Raw genomic sequence first — 14,084 nt, 5'->3', positions numbered from 1 at the left:
TGACACAGAACAAGGGACGTGACTGACTGACAACTGATCCCAAGACTGTTACCGCATCTCATCGAGTCATATTCGGAAAGCAGTCAAACTGTGGACCATATTTCTCATCTGAACAGCTGGCGGGAGCGTCTTGGATCCGATTCATTCAATCCCACTGCAAGTAGCATGTTAACTCTATTTTGTTTTGCCTCCGTTCTGTTTTCCTGATCATTGAGGGAAAAATAGCTTTTTTTAAAACAAAGAAAAATGAATATATTTAGCACTGCTACTTTTTGTAACGGAATGTAGCATCTTATGATATTATGTAGCCTGCCGTGCGCTAATTTAAAACACATTCTCTCTCTCTGCAATATCTAGGAGGGACACTCTCCCTACCGACAGGAACCATCCGCCAGTCACTTGCTGTTTTGGTAGATTCCTAACACAAATCTTGCAAGGTTGAGCAAGCAATCTGTGGATCACTTTTTTTCTTGGTAGCATGTAGCCTGTGACAAGTGACTCTGCCAAAGCAGTAGGGGAAGAAAGAGGTGCATTTGACCTGACTGTTATTTAAGTGTATTATGGTTCTGACTTGATGTTCCACCCCCAAAATGTAATGGACACCATGCCTCATACAACAGTTCCAACTAGGAGGAGGTGATGCAATGGGAAGATTGCAATGATGGTTGAATTGAACTCCTAGTCAGTCTCACCTTTGCTCATTCACCCCCAGGCGAGGTCCATCTTGTAGCTGAAAGGTTTCCATGCTCCATTACTGCATTTCAGGGAGCAAACAGAGGGTTTGTCAGAACATATACCGCCCGTAATCAGAAAGAAGGGCTGAATGCACCTTTTTCCAACCCTCGATTCATTGGTATGCTGCAGGGAAACATCTCAGTTGTACTCACTGTGGATCTGGCGTAAGGGTGACGGATAGGTTACACAAAACAAACTAGATGTTTTGAATTTATTACGATGAGTGTTTTTTTGTTTTGTTTTGTTTTTAAAGCAGCATTCTGGTTCCCAAAGAGGACCAGTTCTTGTAGCAAAACCGAGAATTATGGAAGCTTTTTATGAAGGTGCCTAATGAAATTTGCTGAAAATACTCAGGGGAGACACCACTAGAAACTGCGGTTTCTTCATTAAAAATAAATAAAAATTACACGACTGTCCTGAAGGATCAGTTTCCAAAACCAAGAGTGGTCAGACTGGAAAAGGACATGAGATTAATGGGGTATTTCTACCTAGCAGATATCTCTGACCTTCAGTCTTTAATACCAACTAACCAAAATCGAGGTTGAGGGTTTGTTTTTATTAGTATTGATTGGCAAAAAGAGAATTTCACAATGCACAGAGCACAAGGAACATCCTATGGTTCCTCTTGCATTGCTAGCAAGGATGAGCCAACAAGAACTTATTGCCGCAAAGAAACAAAAAAGTAAATCTGAAGGGTAAGAACTTTGCTATGAAACCATCCCCTCCACAAAATGGAAACTGCCAGTCGGCAATGTACTTACTCTTTGGTGGCGGTCTTATGACACACAACCACCATCAAGATTTCAGCAACTTTGTGTCAAGGAATTTCAGCTGCTATAAATGTACATTGAATTTGCAACTTCACCAAACCAAAATATCTTGGGATCGCTGAGTGGGGACCAGACTGGATTCTGCTGACTACAGATGGAGATAGGTCTGTTTGCTCCCCAATCCCCAGGATCTCATGTTTTTCTTCCAAGGAACCAGAGCCTGGTCTGCTATGGTGGAGGAGTGACTGTTCAGTACAAGCAATATACACTGATTTCCAAGTTCAGACTTAACGGTGGCCCTGCTGGTCCACTGTACGGTTTTACCTTAGAGCCAGAGTGGGTTATTTGAGGAAGCCCATTTTGTGCCCGGCTTATTGGAACTGGAAGAAGGTGATGACATGAATTTAGGTTCCTTCCAGAGCATGATCCTGTTACCTGATGTCCACCTTGGCTGGCTGGACTTGGTTTCTTTGCTCCTGAGTGCTGGATTTTTGAATATGTAGGAGGGCAGGTGTCTGAAGAGGACAAGCTTTCAAGGGAGTGATCTTCTCCTTCAGATGAACATCATCTCTGCTTTTGCTTTGGCCACTCAAGTTTTAGAAGGAAAGAAAAGGACAACCCAGCCTTACTTTGCTGGACAAATTAGCAGGTCTGATTTGAGTTGGAAGTTGAGCTGAGCCCTGAGAGGCCAGCTTGGACAAAGTATGAAAGTTTGGTAGATGTCTTTCTCATTAACTTGGACTGAAGTAAGCAGGTTCTTTCCCTTTCCTCCAACACACATCATGCGGTCTCTAAATATCTGAGTTAGTACCGTAGCTTTACAAACAACCAACCAACCCATTATTTTCAGAACCAATGGAAGGGATATGGCAACTTCAATCCCAACCAACTCTTAGCATAATACTTTGCTGAAGATAAAGTGGGGACATCTGCAGAGACTTTTTCAAGGATAGCACTCTAAGGCCACCTAGAACAAAGACAATTGGGGTTGTATATCCACAACCGCGTACAAATCCTACGGTTTCCAATACGGTCCGCCGCTCTCATGTGAGCAGTAGCTGGAAAAATCTACTCATGTTGATGTGTGGAAAATCCAGTGCCAGAACAAAAGAACTGTAATCTGAAGGACATGCTCAGATTCTCCAGGGAACAACCTGGACACTCCTGAGTGTTTGGGTTTTTTTTTATTATTATTATTACTATTATTATTAATAAACATTCTATGCTTTGGAGGATAACAATGTAACTAGAATCAGAACAAATTCCACCCCGGATTCCTTTTCAGTATAAACTGGAGTCTTGCTGCTAGGCAGTAACTCCGAAAAGCAAAGCACATGGATTCGAGGGAGTGATTCTTTCTGCTCCCCAAGACGGGTTGGCATGGCAAAGCCACCATGCTGAGGACTTCAGATGGCTGCCGTCGTCCTCTACACAAACTGTAGCCTCATCAAAGCTTTTGTTGCTTCACTCTCAGTGCTGCCTGGCCAGCCCAGCCCACTTGACCCCATTCACATTGGGGGACTTGTAGGGGGACAGGGCAAGTTTTATTTTGGGTTGCAAAAAAAAAAAGACAATACTCAAGTATCGTGTTTACACTGTGACATCAGCTCCTTTTTATTTTCTTATGCATGAGATCCAGTGTCAGACATTTCCCTCACTCAGACAAAAAAACCCTCAGTCCGAGCTGCTTTTCTACACGCTACATGAAAGTCCCCACAGACCTAATGGAGAACAAGGCTTCAGCTGAGGGGGGGCAGGAGGAAATGTTCTATTGCAAAAGGGCATTTCTTGTCTGTTACGTGGTTTGTGATGGCTGGCTGCGAGCATTACTCATCAGTTACTCATTGCGCCCTCTCCCCATCATTTCTTTGGTCAGGAAAGGAACCTCAAACCCACCCGCATGCCTCTACTGCCCAGGGGCACTGCTGATGAGGGCATTTGCAGACTGTCTGTTTTAGTCTGGACCTAACCAGTGCCCATGCCCCCCCAAAAAAGGGAAGCCAGATGTGAGGATAATAAATACTTAGGGCTTATTTCTGAGCTCACGTACACCAGGAATGAGTTGGCAGAAGTCAGCGGGGTTACATGAGTGCAAGTGAGATCAGAATCCAACCCCAGGCATCCTGGTGGAGTTAAAAGGATGAGCGTGGCCCAGAGTGTTTCCCCTTGAGGTCCGGTGCTAAAAACCTGCAATGAAGTCCAAGCAAAACCAGTTATAGCCATGTAACATGGCGGGAGCACTGCATCATCTCTATGTATAACTAAATTGCTGGAAGCTAGAGACAGGCCTGATCTAGCAAATTTAGATAGGGACCGAAACTTTCCCGGAGTCCAGGAAACTGGCTCAGGCTCTTCTCATCTGGAAATTAGCCCCAGCTTAGCCTGAAGCATTCCCACAATTGCTGAGGCTTGCTCCAAGCTTGTAACAAAACATGAATCTTTTCATGCAGCTTCAGCTTTTGTTGCACATTTTTCACATGGCCTTCTTGCGAGCCGAGGGCATTATTACACTGAAAAGGCAAGAGACCGTGCTATGGCTCTGAAGGCACCTGTAACCGTGAGAAAGAAAGCATGCCCAGATGTGACGACAAGCACTGACTCACCCCACTGCTGCTGGAAGATGCTGCGACGATTCTTTAAAACACTGGTATGTCCAAAAACATATACTCAGTGCATGGGCCAGTGTAGCAGGTGATTTCTGTCCCACATACCTGGTACGTAAGGCAGTAGCAAACAGGGAGGAATGGCCTGACAACCATCACTGTTCTGTCAGCTTCATGGTATGTTGAAAGGGAACGAAGAATTGGAGGTGTGTGTGGGGGAGGGGCATCCAACTGTTCTGCAGCTGGGTTTCTAAGTCCGTGAAGCTGTACCAGAAAAAGCCATGGGCAGCTGAGATTAGAATAAGTGCTTCCTGTACAGGTATCTACCCCAGCTCTCAGCCCCCCTCTCTGACATCAGAAACAAATGTGTCACCCGGGGCACACTTCTATAGATGAAGCTGATTGGTTTTCAAAGCCTGGAACGAAGCCATTGGTCAAAGGAGTTGGGTCTGGGTTACCTTTGCTGATAGGAGGAATCCTGTTCTGTTGAGTGTCTTGGAAACTTGTAAACATTGAGTTGACGTGACTGAAAGCCACAGCATGTGTGTTTTTCTAATGCACTTATAAATACCTTTGTATTACTGAAAAGGGTGTTGGCATAGCCTGGAGCAGAGGAGGGCCTTGAACGGTACAAAGCCATCTATACAAACAGCACTGGCTTTACTGTTTCAGGCTTAAATAATCCACCTCCGCTCGACTCTTACAAACCCCACGTAAAACTTTTTCGGATCGGTGGGCCAGTTTGTGGCATACGCACCCGTATGCTTCCTCTGAGGAATGTGTTTAACTGTGCTAGAACATACCAGCATTTGAAGGGTTAAACAAGAGCTTTCAGCCACCATGGTGCTTGGTGGTTGCATTGGAAGCACAGGAAGGATTCCTTCTGCATCACAGAGGGCAGAAAGACATCCCCTGCCTTCCAAAGGCTTTCGTAAAAGCACGGTTCACAAGGGCGAGCATAGGAAGCAGCAGCAGGGGCTAAACCAGTTGTTAGAGGGTCACGGTGTGCTAGGAAAGTTTGACAGATTGTAGAAAAGCCTGCCCAGAGGGGAGGGGAGGTGGGAATCTGCTTTACGTGTAATTTGGAAGCGTGTGTGGCAGCTAGGAAATGAAACAGGTGTGGTAAAGACCTGAAACTAGAACCTTCACCACCACAGTGTAGAAAGAAAATTATGTAAAATAGAATCTTAAGCGGTCACACCTATAACAACTGTTCTCTGTGAAATCGATTACACCAATCAGCATCAGCCTGGGCCGAAGACTTGGAAAAGCAGGTTCTTAAGGCGAGATCTGAGAACTGAGGAAAAGTTTTGTAAATGTTTGTCTCACTGTTAGATAAAGCGGTCGTGTCTTTAAAAAAAAAAAAAAAAAGAAAAAAAAAATCCTAGATCTTGTCTAGTGTATTTCCCTGGATCCTGGAAGGTAACACAGTAGCATCACAAAGCTGTAGATCTTCAGTATGTACACTATCTATGTCGATGGGAGGGGTTCTCCCATTGCTGCAGTCAATCCACTTCCCTAAGAGGTGGGTAGCTAGGTCAACAGAGGACTTCCTCCGTCGATCTGGCACCGTCTACACCAGGAGTTAGGTTGGCATAGCTACGTCTCTCAGGAGTGTGGATTTTTCACATCCAAGAGATGCGTCTATGCCGATGTAAGCTGCCAGTGTAGACCACCCCCCAGAAAAGCAACTCACAGTTTGGCTGCAAGCACAAGACCCAATGACTGGTGCAGGCTCTCTCTACCCTTTCAGAACTCAGATCATTGGTATACCTCATGTTTTTATAATCAGAGTTTAGCACACAGTCTTGTATTCTGGATGGGTTTTTTATTTTAAATGTTGGTGACGAAGGGCAGTCATTAACACATCGGCGCCAAATGCTTGCTTGTAGTAGGTCTGGTCCTTGCTTTGATTATCAAACTAGTGATTGCTGAGCTAAATGGGAAATGATGCAAGAAGCAGGAAGGTTTTCGGGACTGTTAGAATTCAGCTAGATAGTACACCATCACTGCAAAGCTGGTTTAAATTTCTCTTCCTTTCATCTACCCGGGCATCTCTAAAAGGTGTAGCTAACCCTGCATCTTATCCAGAAGGCTGCTACTTAACTTGGGACACAATGATGCTAGAGGAATACTGCTTCCCTGCCTAATGAGGTCCCCCCCCCTATTTTTTTTAAATAAAAAAAGCCAGCCGTGAAGTCAGTATGTCTCAGATGTGAAAATGAAGGCACTTAAGTAGCCATTGAGAAGTGAGGGTTTTGTTGGGATCTTGCTCCCTCACTGCAGCATTTGCATTTAGTTCAGATGGAAGAAGGATGCCTCAGAAGCATGCAAAAAGGGGTTTTATTGAGATCCGAAGAGCGTGTGTTAGTAAATGACTTGGTTCTTTCTAAAGGGATTATTGTCGATTACTGGATATTGACAAGACTTCCTAGCACTTGCGAGAAAGGTGGATTTTTGTCTTATGTTTATTGCAAGGAACTTGATGCAATGTTTTCTGATGCCAGAGATGGCATCTTATTTTCCTCGGGTTGTAGCTGCACTACCCTCATCTGTAACCGACCGGCCAGGTGTTCTGGCATCGAATGCCTCTCGGACGTTAGCACTTTGATGTTGGTGGCCTTGTTTTTCTTAGAAAAGGGCTTGATCTTTTCATGCAGTTAAAGCTAAATAAATTTCCCCCATCGTGTTGTCCCACTCCCCACTTCAAACAAAATATTGACTCTAACAAGCACTACAGCAGTGTCCAGCACCCACTGAGTCTGTCATTAATGGCCAGAGTTTATAGCTTGACTATAAAAACCTGCCTCCGGGAGGGGGAAGAATTGCTCGAGCAGCCCTGGTGCAGAATTAAAGTCAGTCTTTGACATTTGGCTATTTTAAAGCTACAGCAATTAAGAAAGAGGGTGGAATTTTCAGAAGGACCCAAGGCCCAGATCCCCCGAAAGGTATTCAGGCATCTAGCTCCTATTGAAGTTAATGGGCATTAGGCACATAGGTACTTTTGAGGATTGGGGCCTACTTCACATAGGAGCGCCAATCCCCTCAAAAGTCAACGGAATTTATATTTCTAAGTTGCCAAGGTCTTTTGGAAAAGCCGATGTTCACTTTCAGCTCCTACAATGTTTTCAACTTGTAGCCATATAGGCCATCCATTTAAATCTGGGCTGGGCTCTTAATTTAAAAAGCAAGCAAGGGATAGAGATTCAAAGGGCCAGTAGCACACACTGGCAACAAGGAGAGAGTTTTAATTGAGGGGGTCCAAAATTAAACACTCTCTTAAGCAGACCAGGTGGTATTTTAGAGCCCTTCCTAATGCCCAAGAGCCCTGCCTATACAGCTAGTCTTTGCTTTAGAAAGTTGAAAAGAAAACAAGCTTTTGTTGTTTAGGTAAGTGCAGCATTATTAGTTGGTTTAGAGAGGTATAGGGTGAATCAGTACCACCTTACATTCAGATTATCTAAACCTGTACTGCACCAGTTGTAACAGATGGTTTGGATCACGCACACCAATATGAGCATTATGTACGGAAAGCCCAAACACCGTCTCCTGAACTCAGTACAGTAATAGGAGTTAGTGGTCCACTTGCAATTGGCACTCCATGGTTTAAAAGGTTATGCATGCCTCAAATGCCTATTAACCATGATTTAAGAACTGTACAGAAGCTTTTTAAAAACTACAGGCATCTTGATTAAGTGGCAGATGGCACAAAGGACATACACCATATTTAGCAAACCCCTATATTTCATCTGAAAGTCAGAACAGGTATGCAGTCTGTAACAGAACCTACTGCCCCTCTTCAGTGCTGGGATAGTTTTAACAGGGAAGAACTAATTTGCTAAAATCAGATAAGTTGGCATCAGGTTTGGGGATTCCTTACTAAATTAATCGGTCTCTTATTGGTTTTATAGTTTTGAAATAAGCTGTGTCTTAATGACAGATTCATAACTAACAGCAACTTTGTATTGAAATAAATTCACAGTAGGGGGTGAATTACTGATTTTAACCCCAATTCCATTGTTTAAGACAAGGGGATGGGCCTATGATGGGCACTCAAGAAAGGTAATAGATTAAAAAAGCAAATGGCAATTTTATACCTGTGCTATGTAATGTTTTATATGTGTGTGGTCTTTCCTAATGTAAAACTCTTGTATTTTTGTGGTTTATATGCAGCAGGACTGATGGATTTGAGGGTGCACGTTATTTTGTAAAATATTCTTAGCCAATTTGCCAAGGAGAAAAAAATGAAATGTTCATATTCTTCATTGGCTTGTACCTGCATGTACAGTATTTGGGCAGCAAGTAAAGATGATTAAAGCCAGTTTGAAAACTGTTTGCTTCACCTACATTTGGGCTGCAGAACCTTTCATATAGGAAACTCCCTTAACCTTTGACTTCCAACTACATGTTTGAGGCTGTTTGCTAGATTCAAAAGGGAGCTGAATTCTGGAAGACTCTTGATACCAGAGTATGGATTTACTACTGCTGTTTTTGAAATGGCCACAGTTCAGAGGAAAAGGAAATGCAATGCAATGTTGGATGTGGTATACCATTCACCTCCCAACAGTGATGGCAGAGAATACTTTAGTGGATTGGGAAAAAGAACCATATGCAAGTGACTGAACACTGTACAGTGAGGTAGATTTCTTCCTCACCCAGCCATTGTTCAGGTAGCACCCTAAGGCATGAGAACTGAAAGCACTCAAAGTTCTCATCTAGAATAACTGCATATTCCTACCAAGGTATTTGCCTTTATTATCCAGTCCCAGAAAAGTATTTACTTTCATATCTATGTCATCGTTTAGGTTAGGTGACCCTTTGGTTCTTGTACTACAGGATAAAGGAAGTTTCAAGAGTTTGCCTTCACTACATTTTGTGTGTTTTCTGATGCCGTTTCTCATTTTCCACAAACCTTATGCCATCAGCACAACAGGCTCTGCACCAGCCCCTGCACCAGTCCTGTAGAAACACCCTGAAATTTAGGCTATTCTTCATTTCTACTGTATATATGTGCAGTTGACTAAATACAGAAGCAGCAACTACTGACCAAAGTGGATGATTTCACATCACATTCTCCACCTGCCACTTCCTCGGTGCAGAGAATTTGACACCCTGCCATCTACAAGTTTACTAGAAATATTAGTGCAAGATGTTTTCCTACAAGGGGTCCTTGCTCTGGAACATTTTGCCACAATAGGAGTGCATGCATTATCCACGAATCTACAATGACTTACCAGCAAAAATATAAGACAAATTTTGCAAATTCAGTGTGTCAATTTCATCTGCAAAAGACCTAGTAGCATGTTGACAAACTGAGCAAAGATGGAACTTAAAGATCACCTAAATTTATCCATTCTTGAAAAGTTGTGGGAAACCAGATTCTTTAAGGTTCATTAAGATATTAAAAACTTATCAGAGGATCTGGTTACAGCATTATAACCCTGACAGTTAAGACGGCTGTATTTCAGAGAGAACAGAATTGTGGGTACAGTGTTCAAGTTTTATTTGCTTTGCTGTATGCACAATTTAGTTAAGGTAGATGGATTTTTGTTAACCAGGTGCAAACACTGTATGAACTCAGTTGATTTGCAAATCACTTAGTTAAACTAGTCCAAATTTGCACGTAGACAAGCCCTTAGAATCCTGGGCCAGATAAGCAGTACATTTGTGTTCTAGTCTAATAAAGTGGACATGTTCCCACTGTGGACTAAAGGGAGAGCAAACATTTGATTAGGGATCTGAACCCCTGAACCCAGAGGTGATTAACTCATTGTATCACTGGTGATTTGACAGATTCCAAATGAAATATTTAAGAGCCAAAAAGAATATGAAGTCAACTGATGTTTCACTGCAATGTTTTATTAAGGAATTTACATATACACAGGATAAAGTAAACCAAGTATGTCGCACTTTTTTGCTCACGCTGATGCAATCTTTCAAATGTATGCTTTCTAGTGAGGTGGCTGTGAAGGACAAGAAAAACCTGCCCCATTGCCCCCCCCCTTCTATGCTTCGGTATCAGAATGTCAAGAGAAAGCTGGGGATGGGGACTACACAAGAACAAAAACAGATATGAAAAAAGTATAAATTAGGATGTCATGGTAATTTTAAAAGTGTAAGAAATACTTGTGATGGGCTCTTGGCCCTCTATAAATTAATTATCTTGGTTAGTTCATTAAAATTTTTTTTTTGTTTTGGTTTGTTTTAAATTACATCAACACCACAGATTAGACAGAAAAAGCCACTCTGAAGAAGTGCAAAGTTTCACATTCCAAACACAGTGTGCATCCCATCTTGTGTGACACTCCTGTTTGGTCACAGGAGGGGTCTTCAACATGACTTTGGTTCCAATGAAGATTGACTAGCCAAGCACAGAGAGGCCTCAGCTCGAAAGAACGCCACAGCAAGAGAGAAGAACCGAGGTGGCAAGATTTAGGTTGGATTAAAATCCAGTTCCTCAGGGGCTTTCCCTTAACAAACAAAAACCCACCAATACCATTTTATTTAAATCCAACTCCCCAAAGGCCCGATGTGAAGCCAGTAACGTAATTCAATTCAGCTACCTCAATCATCCCTCCCCTGAGATGCACAGAAGGGAGAGATAGTGCCCCCAAGAGCATTTGCATTTCACTGTGCTGAATGCAGGAGTTGAAAGTGGTGTTCTGGTCACTGAGGTTTCCCTGTGGTTTTGACAGTTAAAGGAAGAGATGGGTCTCAGTTATGGGGAACACAAAGGTTCAGGCTGAACAGAGAGGCAGAAACAAACCCTGAATGTCTCATGGAGCAGTTTTAAAACAGAACAAAAGGCCAAAAAAAAAAAAAAAGTGGTCATAATACAGGGGAGGAAGAAGGTTATTTCCACATTTGAGAGCTGAGGGTTTGATTGGTTCCTTGGGCACTTCCTCCGCCCATTGACTGTCCATATCCCATCATGCCATTAGCTCCATAAAAGTTCATCCCAGCCATCTGCTGGGTCATCTGAGAAGGAAAGGAGACAAGCCAGGTCAGGGAAATCATTTTAACACACAGCAGGAAAAAAAATAATAATAATCTAGACCCCAGGCCAGGAAAGCACTTGGTACAGGCTTAAAGTTCAGCACACGGGATAGTCCTATTGACTTTTATGGGACTAAAGCACAGACTTCACGTAAAGTACGTGCTGGGGATCCAAGTCTTGGAGGGGGAAAAGCCGTGTAACCAAAAGGTAAGGTAAGGAGTCTAGCTCTTGCTGCTTGACAGCCGTCTCTGGCAAGAGGCTTGAAGAAGTGACAGCTTAATCTAATGTATTTTGCTAAAACGAAAGGCCAAAGACAAGGCAACAGTCTCATTTCCTACAGTCCCAAATATCCTAGAGGCCTCTTACATACAATCTAATTAGAGCCAGATTGAAAACACACCCTATTTATCCCAGTACAGAAGTATCATACCCTGCCAACTTCTTATGAAGTCAGACATAACACAGGCAATGGGGCTTAGAGTAGAAGCATGCAGGAAGATTCATCTGGAGCCAGCTCACCTCTTTGCAGTTCTGGGTGACGTGGTAGTCATGGAATAACTCTCGCCTGTGCCTTGCTGGCATCTAGGCCGCACTGAGAGTTGTGAGAACTTTCCAATGGCAGCAACACTGTCTGCTCATGCAACACCTCCTATTCCAGCCCTGGGCTAAACGACCGAGCTCTGCGCTGGAGCATGTTTATTTCAGTTCTGAGGTTTGGTGGGCAGGGTTTTACCAAACTGCACAATGGTTTTGCAATTTGGACCACCACGGAGAAAGCTCTGATGCTAAGGAGGACACAACAAGTGACTAGAATGGGCTTAGGTGCCAAGGCTCCTGGCTCTGCCAGCGTCCTAAGATACCCTGGACAAGTTTTAGCTTTTCCATCCCTCCGTCTGCCTATCTCCAAGAAGGGATCCACCTTCCAGGCTGCTGCCATCATTCGTTTCGTACGTGTGAAGCATTTTAAGATGCTCAGAAGAAAGGCAAATACTAAAGCTTGATTCGAGCAGGAACAAGTCCCTCTCACCTGCGCAATGTTCCATTGAAGCTGCTGAGCTGGCTGCACACCATACACTGGTTGTGGTACTGCGGCCATGCCAGCAACGTATCCGGCCTGCTGTGCTGCCATCATTCCATTGGGGACGCCAATGACAGCCGTCTGCATGCCACCCACGTATCCAGCCGGGATAGCCATGGGGCTCACCATCCCTGGAGCTCCTGGTTGTGCCATCATTCCTACTGGCGGGGCCATCATGCCTCCAATCACGCTGCTGGGAGGGGCAACACCTGGAAAGCCAGTGTACGCTGCAGGGTATGCCATCGGAGCTGGGGCCATGAACATTGCTCCTGGAACAGGGCAAGAAGGTAAGTGGCCATAGGGGGAAAAGAAATACACTCAATGCTGATTTTTGGGAAACTGGGATTTGGCTGACATATGCCTTGAGCAGAATTGCCACACACTTATTTATTATTGCAAGAACTGAAATAGGTCCTTTTAAAAGAAATATAGGGCTGGCCAACTGCTAGTATTTTGCAGACTGAAGTTCCAGTTCTGGTCCATTACTCCCCGGGCCAACACACGCAACGTAGATGCAGCATATTCAATCCCTGGGACAAGTTCCTCTGATCACCATGACTCCTGAGCAGGGGACAGGGCACCAACTGGATCCAAATGTAATCTGTCCTCTGCCAGGAGGCTGGCAGTTCTGGGGAGGAGCGGGGGTATTACAGCATGCAAAACAGGATGAATAAAACTCAAGGACTAGAAGACACAAGAAATCAGGGGAGGAAGAGGCATCCGTGGACAACGGCTCCTCTTGCTAACTCTAAAGGAGCTGAATTGCAATTGCACTTCAGTATTGTCACTGCATAGCGATACCCTTGCTAGAGCGAGGAGATATCACGAGCATTTTAAATGCAAATATCAACAGGGATATCAGACCTACTTGGAGGACAGGGCAGAATTCCCCTGTAATTACTGCCCATGGACGGGGGTATAAAGAGGTCTACGTACAACTCTCAAGACACAGTAGAAATCCCCAATGGCAAAGGGAAGTCTGCACACAGATCAAGGGGCCCGTATGCAGGAACTAAACTGGGATTATTCAGGACCTTATCATCTCACTCAGTAAGGATCAGTGAGAAATATGCTCCCCTTCAAAGCCACTGCTCTATCTTCTTGGTTTCTTTCCCTCCTCTTGTGAATCTCCAGCTCTTCCCTCTTCCCTCCATTTCCTTCCCTAAAACACACAATTCTCACCTACTAGTGGGCATCCCTCATGCCCTTCCCCATTCCACCCACTAAAAGGATCAGCAAGTGAATAGCTAATGCTGGCAATGAAGTAGAGTTGACACTCTGATGAGATTAACAGGATACAAGGAGTGCACCCCCTAAAGCTGCCTGAAGATAGGACTGCATTGGCTCACACCTGAAAGGTTTTCTTCACAACCATGAGGGCTAGAGTTTTGTAAAAAAAAAAAAGAAAAGAAAAAGAAAAAAAGAGCTTAGAATCTGGACAGTCCAAATACATTCTGCAGGCTACATAAATACACCTTGTGGGCCAGAGCCAGCTCATAGATTGTACATTTTACACCCCAAAACAAAGGAATTCCTCAAGGAATACCTGCCCACTTGTAACAGGTCTCACATTAATCCAAAAAAGTTGCACTAGAAGCAATTCAGATCTGTCAATTTAAAGCTCTCAGGACATCCCAATCAGTGGCAGAAAACTTTTAGCTTGCTCCCTCCTTCCCCCACAATGTGCAGTACCTTGGGCAGGCATCTGGGGTGTCTGAGAACCATACAGGGAAAGAATGGAGTCTTTAGAGAGTTGTTTCTTTCCCGTTTCCTCCACTTTACTTCCTGGCTCAGGAAAAAGGTTCAGGTTTTCAGGAACAGACCCAGCGCTTCCAGCTGTTGGCATAGAGCCAGTGACCTGGGGAGAAACAAAGACGACCGTGACAGGCTCACCTTTGTGA

At 44.0% G+C, this 14,084-nt stretch overlaps 1 protein-coding gene across 2 annotated transcripts in view; it reads right to left on the bottom strand.

The window, feature by feature from the left end:
- Nucleotides 1-9,946: 9,946 nt before the first annotated feature.
- SMAP2 (small ArfGAP2) overlaps nucleotides 9,947-14,084 on the bottom strand; it is a 36,284-nt gene continuing 32,146 nt past the window's right edge. For both annotated transcript variants that reach the window (XM_077837642.1, XM_077837643.1), the window contains exons 8-10: nucleotides 13,876-14,041; nucleotides 12,133-12,452; nucleotides 9,947-11,086 (exon numbers count right to left, since the gene is read on the bottom strand). In XM_077837642.1, coding sequence (XP_077693768.1) covers nucleotides 10,961-11,086; nucleotides 12,133-12,452; nucleotides 13,876-14,041 — 612 coding nt within the window. In that variant the 3' untranslated portion in view covers nucleotides 9,947-10,960. The remainder of the gene's footprint in view (nucleotides 11,087-12,132; nucleotides 12,453-13,875; nucleotides 14,042-14,084) is intronic.

This window comes from Eretmochelys imbricata, chromosome 19, assembly GCF_965152235.1.
Source record: "Eretmochelys imbricata isolate rEreImb1 chromosome 19, rEreImb1.hap1, whole genome shotgun sequence".
Taxonomy (NCBI): Eukaryota; Metazoa; Chordata; order Testudines; family Cheloniidae; genus Eretmochelys; species Eretmochelys imbricata.
Note: the sequence above shows the minus strand (reverse complement) of the source record. Positions and strands in the feature narration are given on the sequence as shown.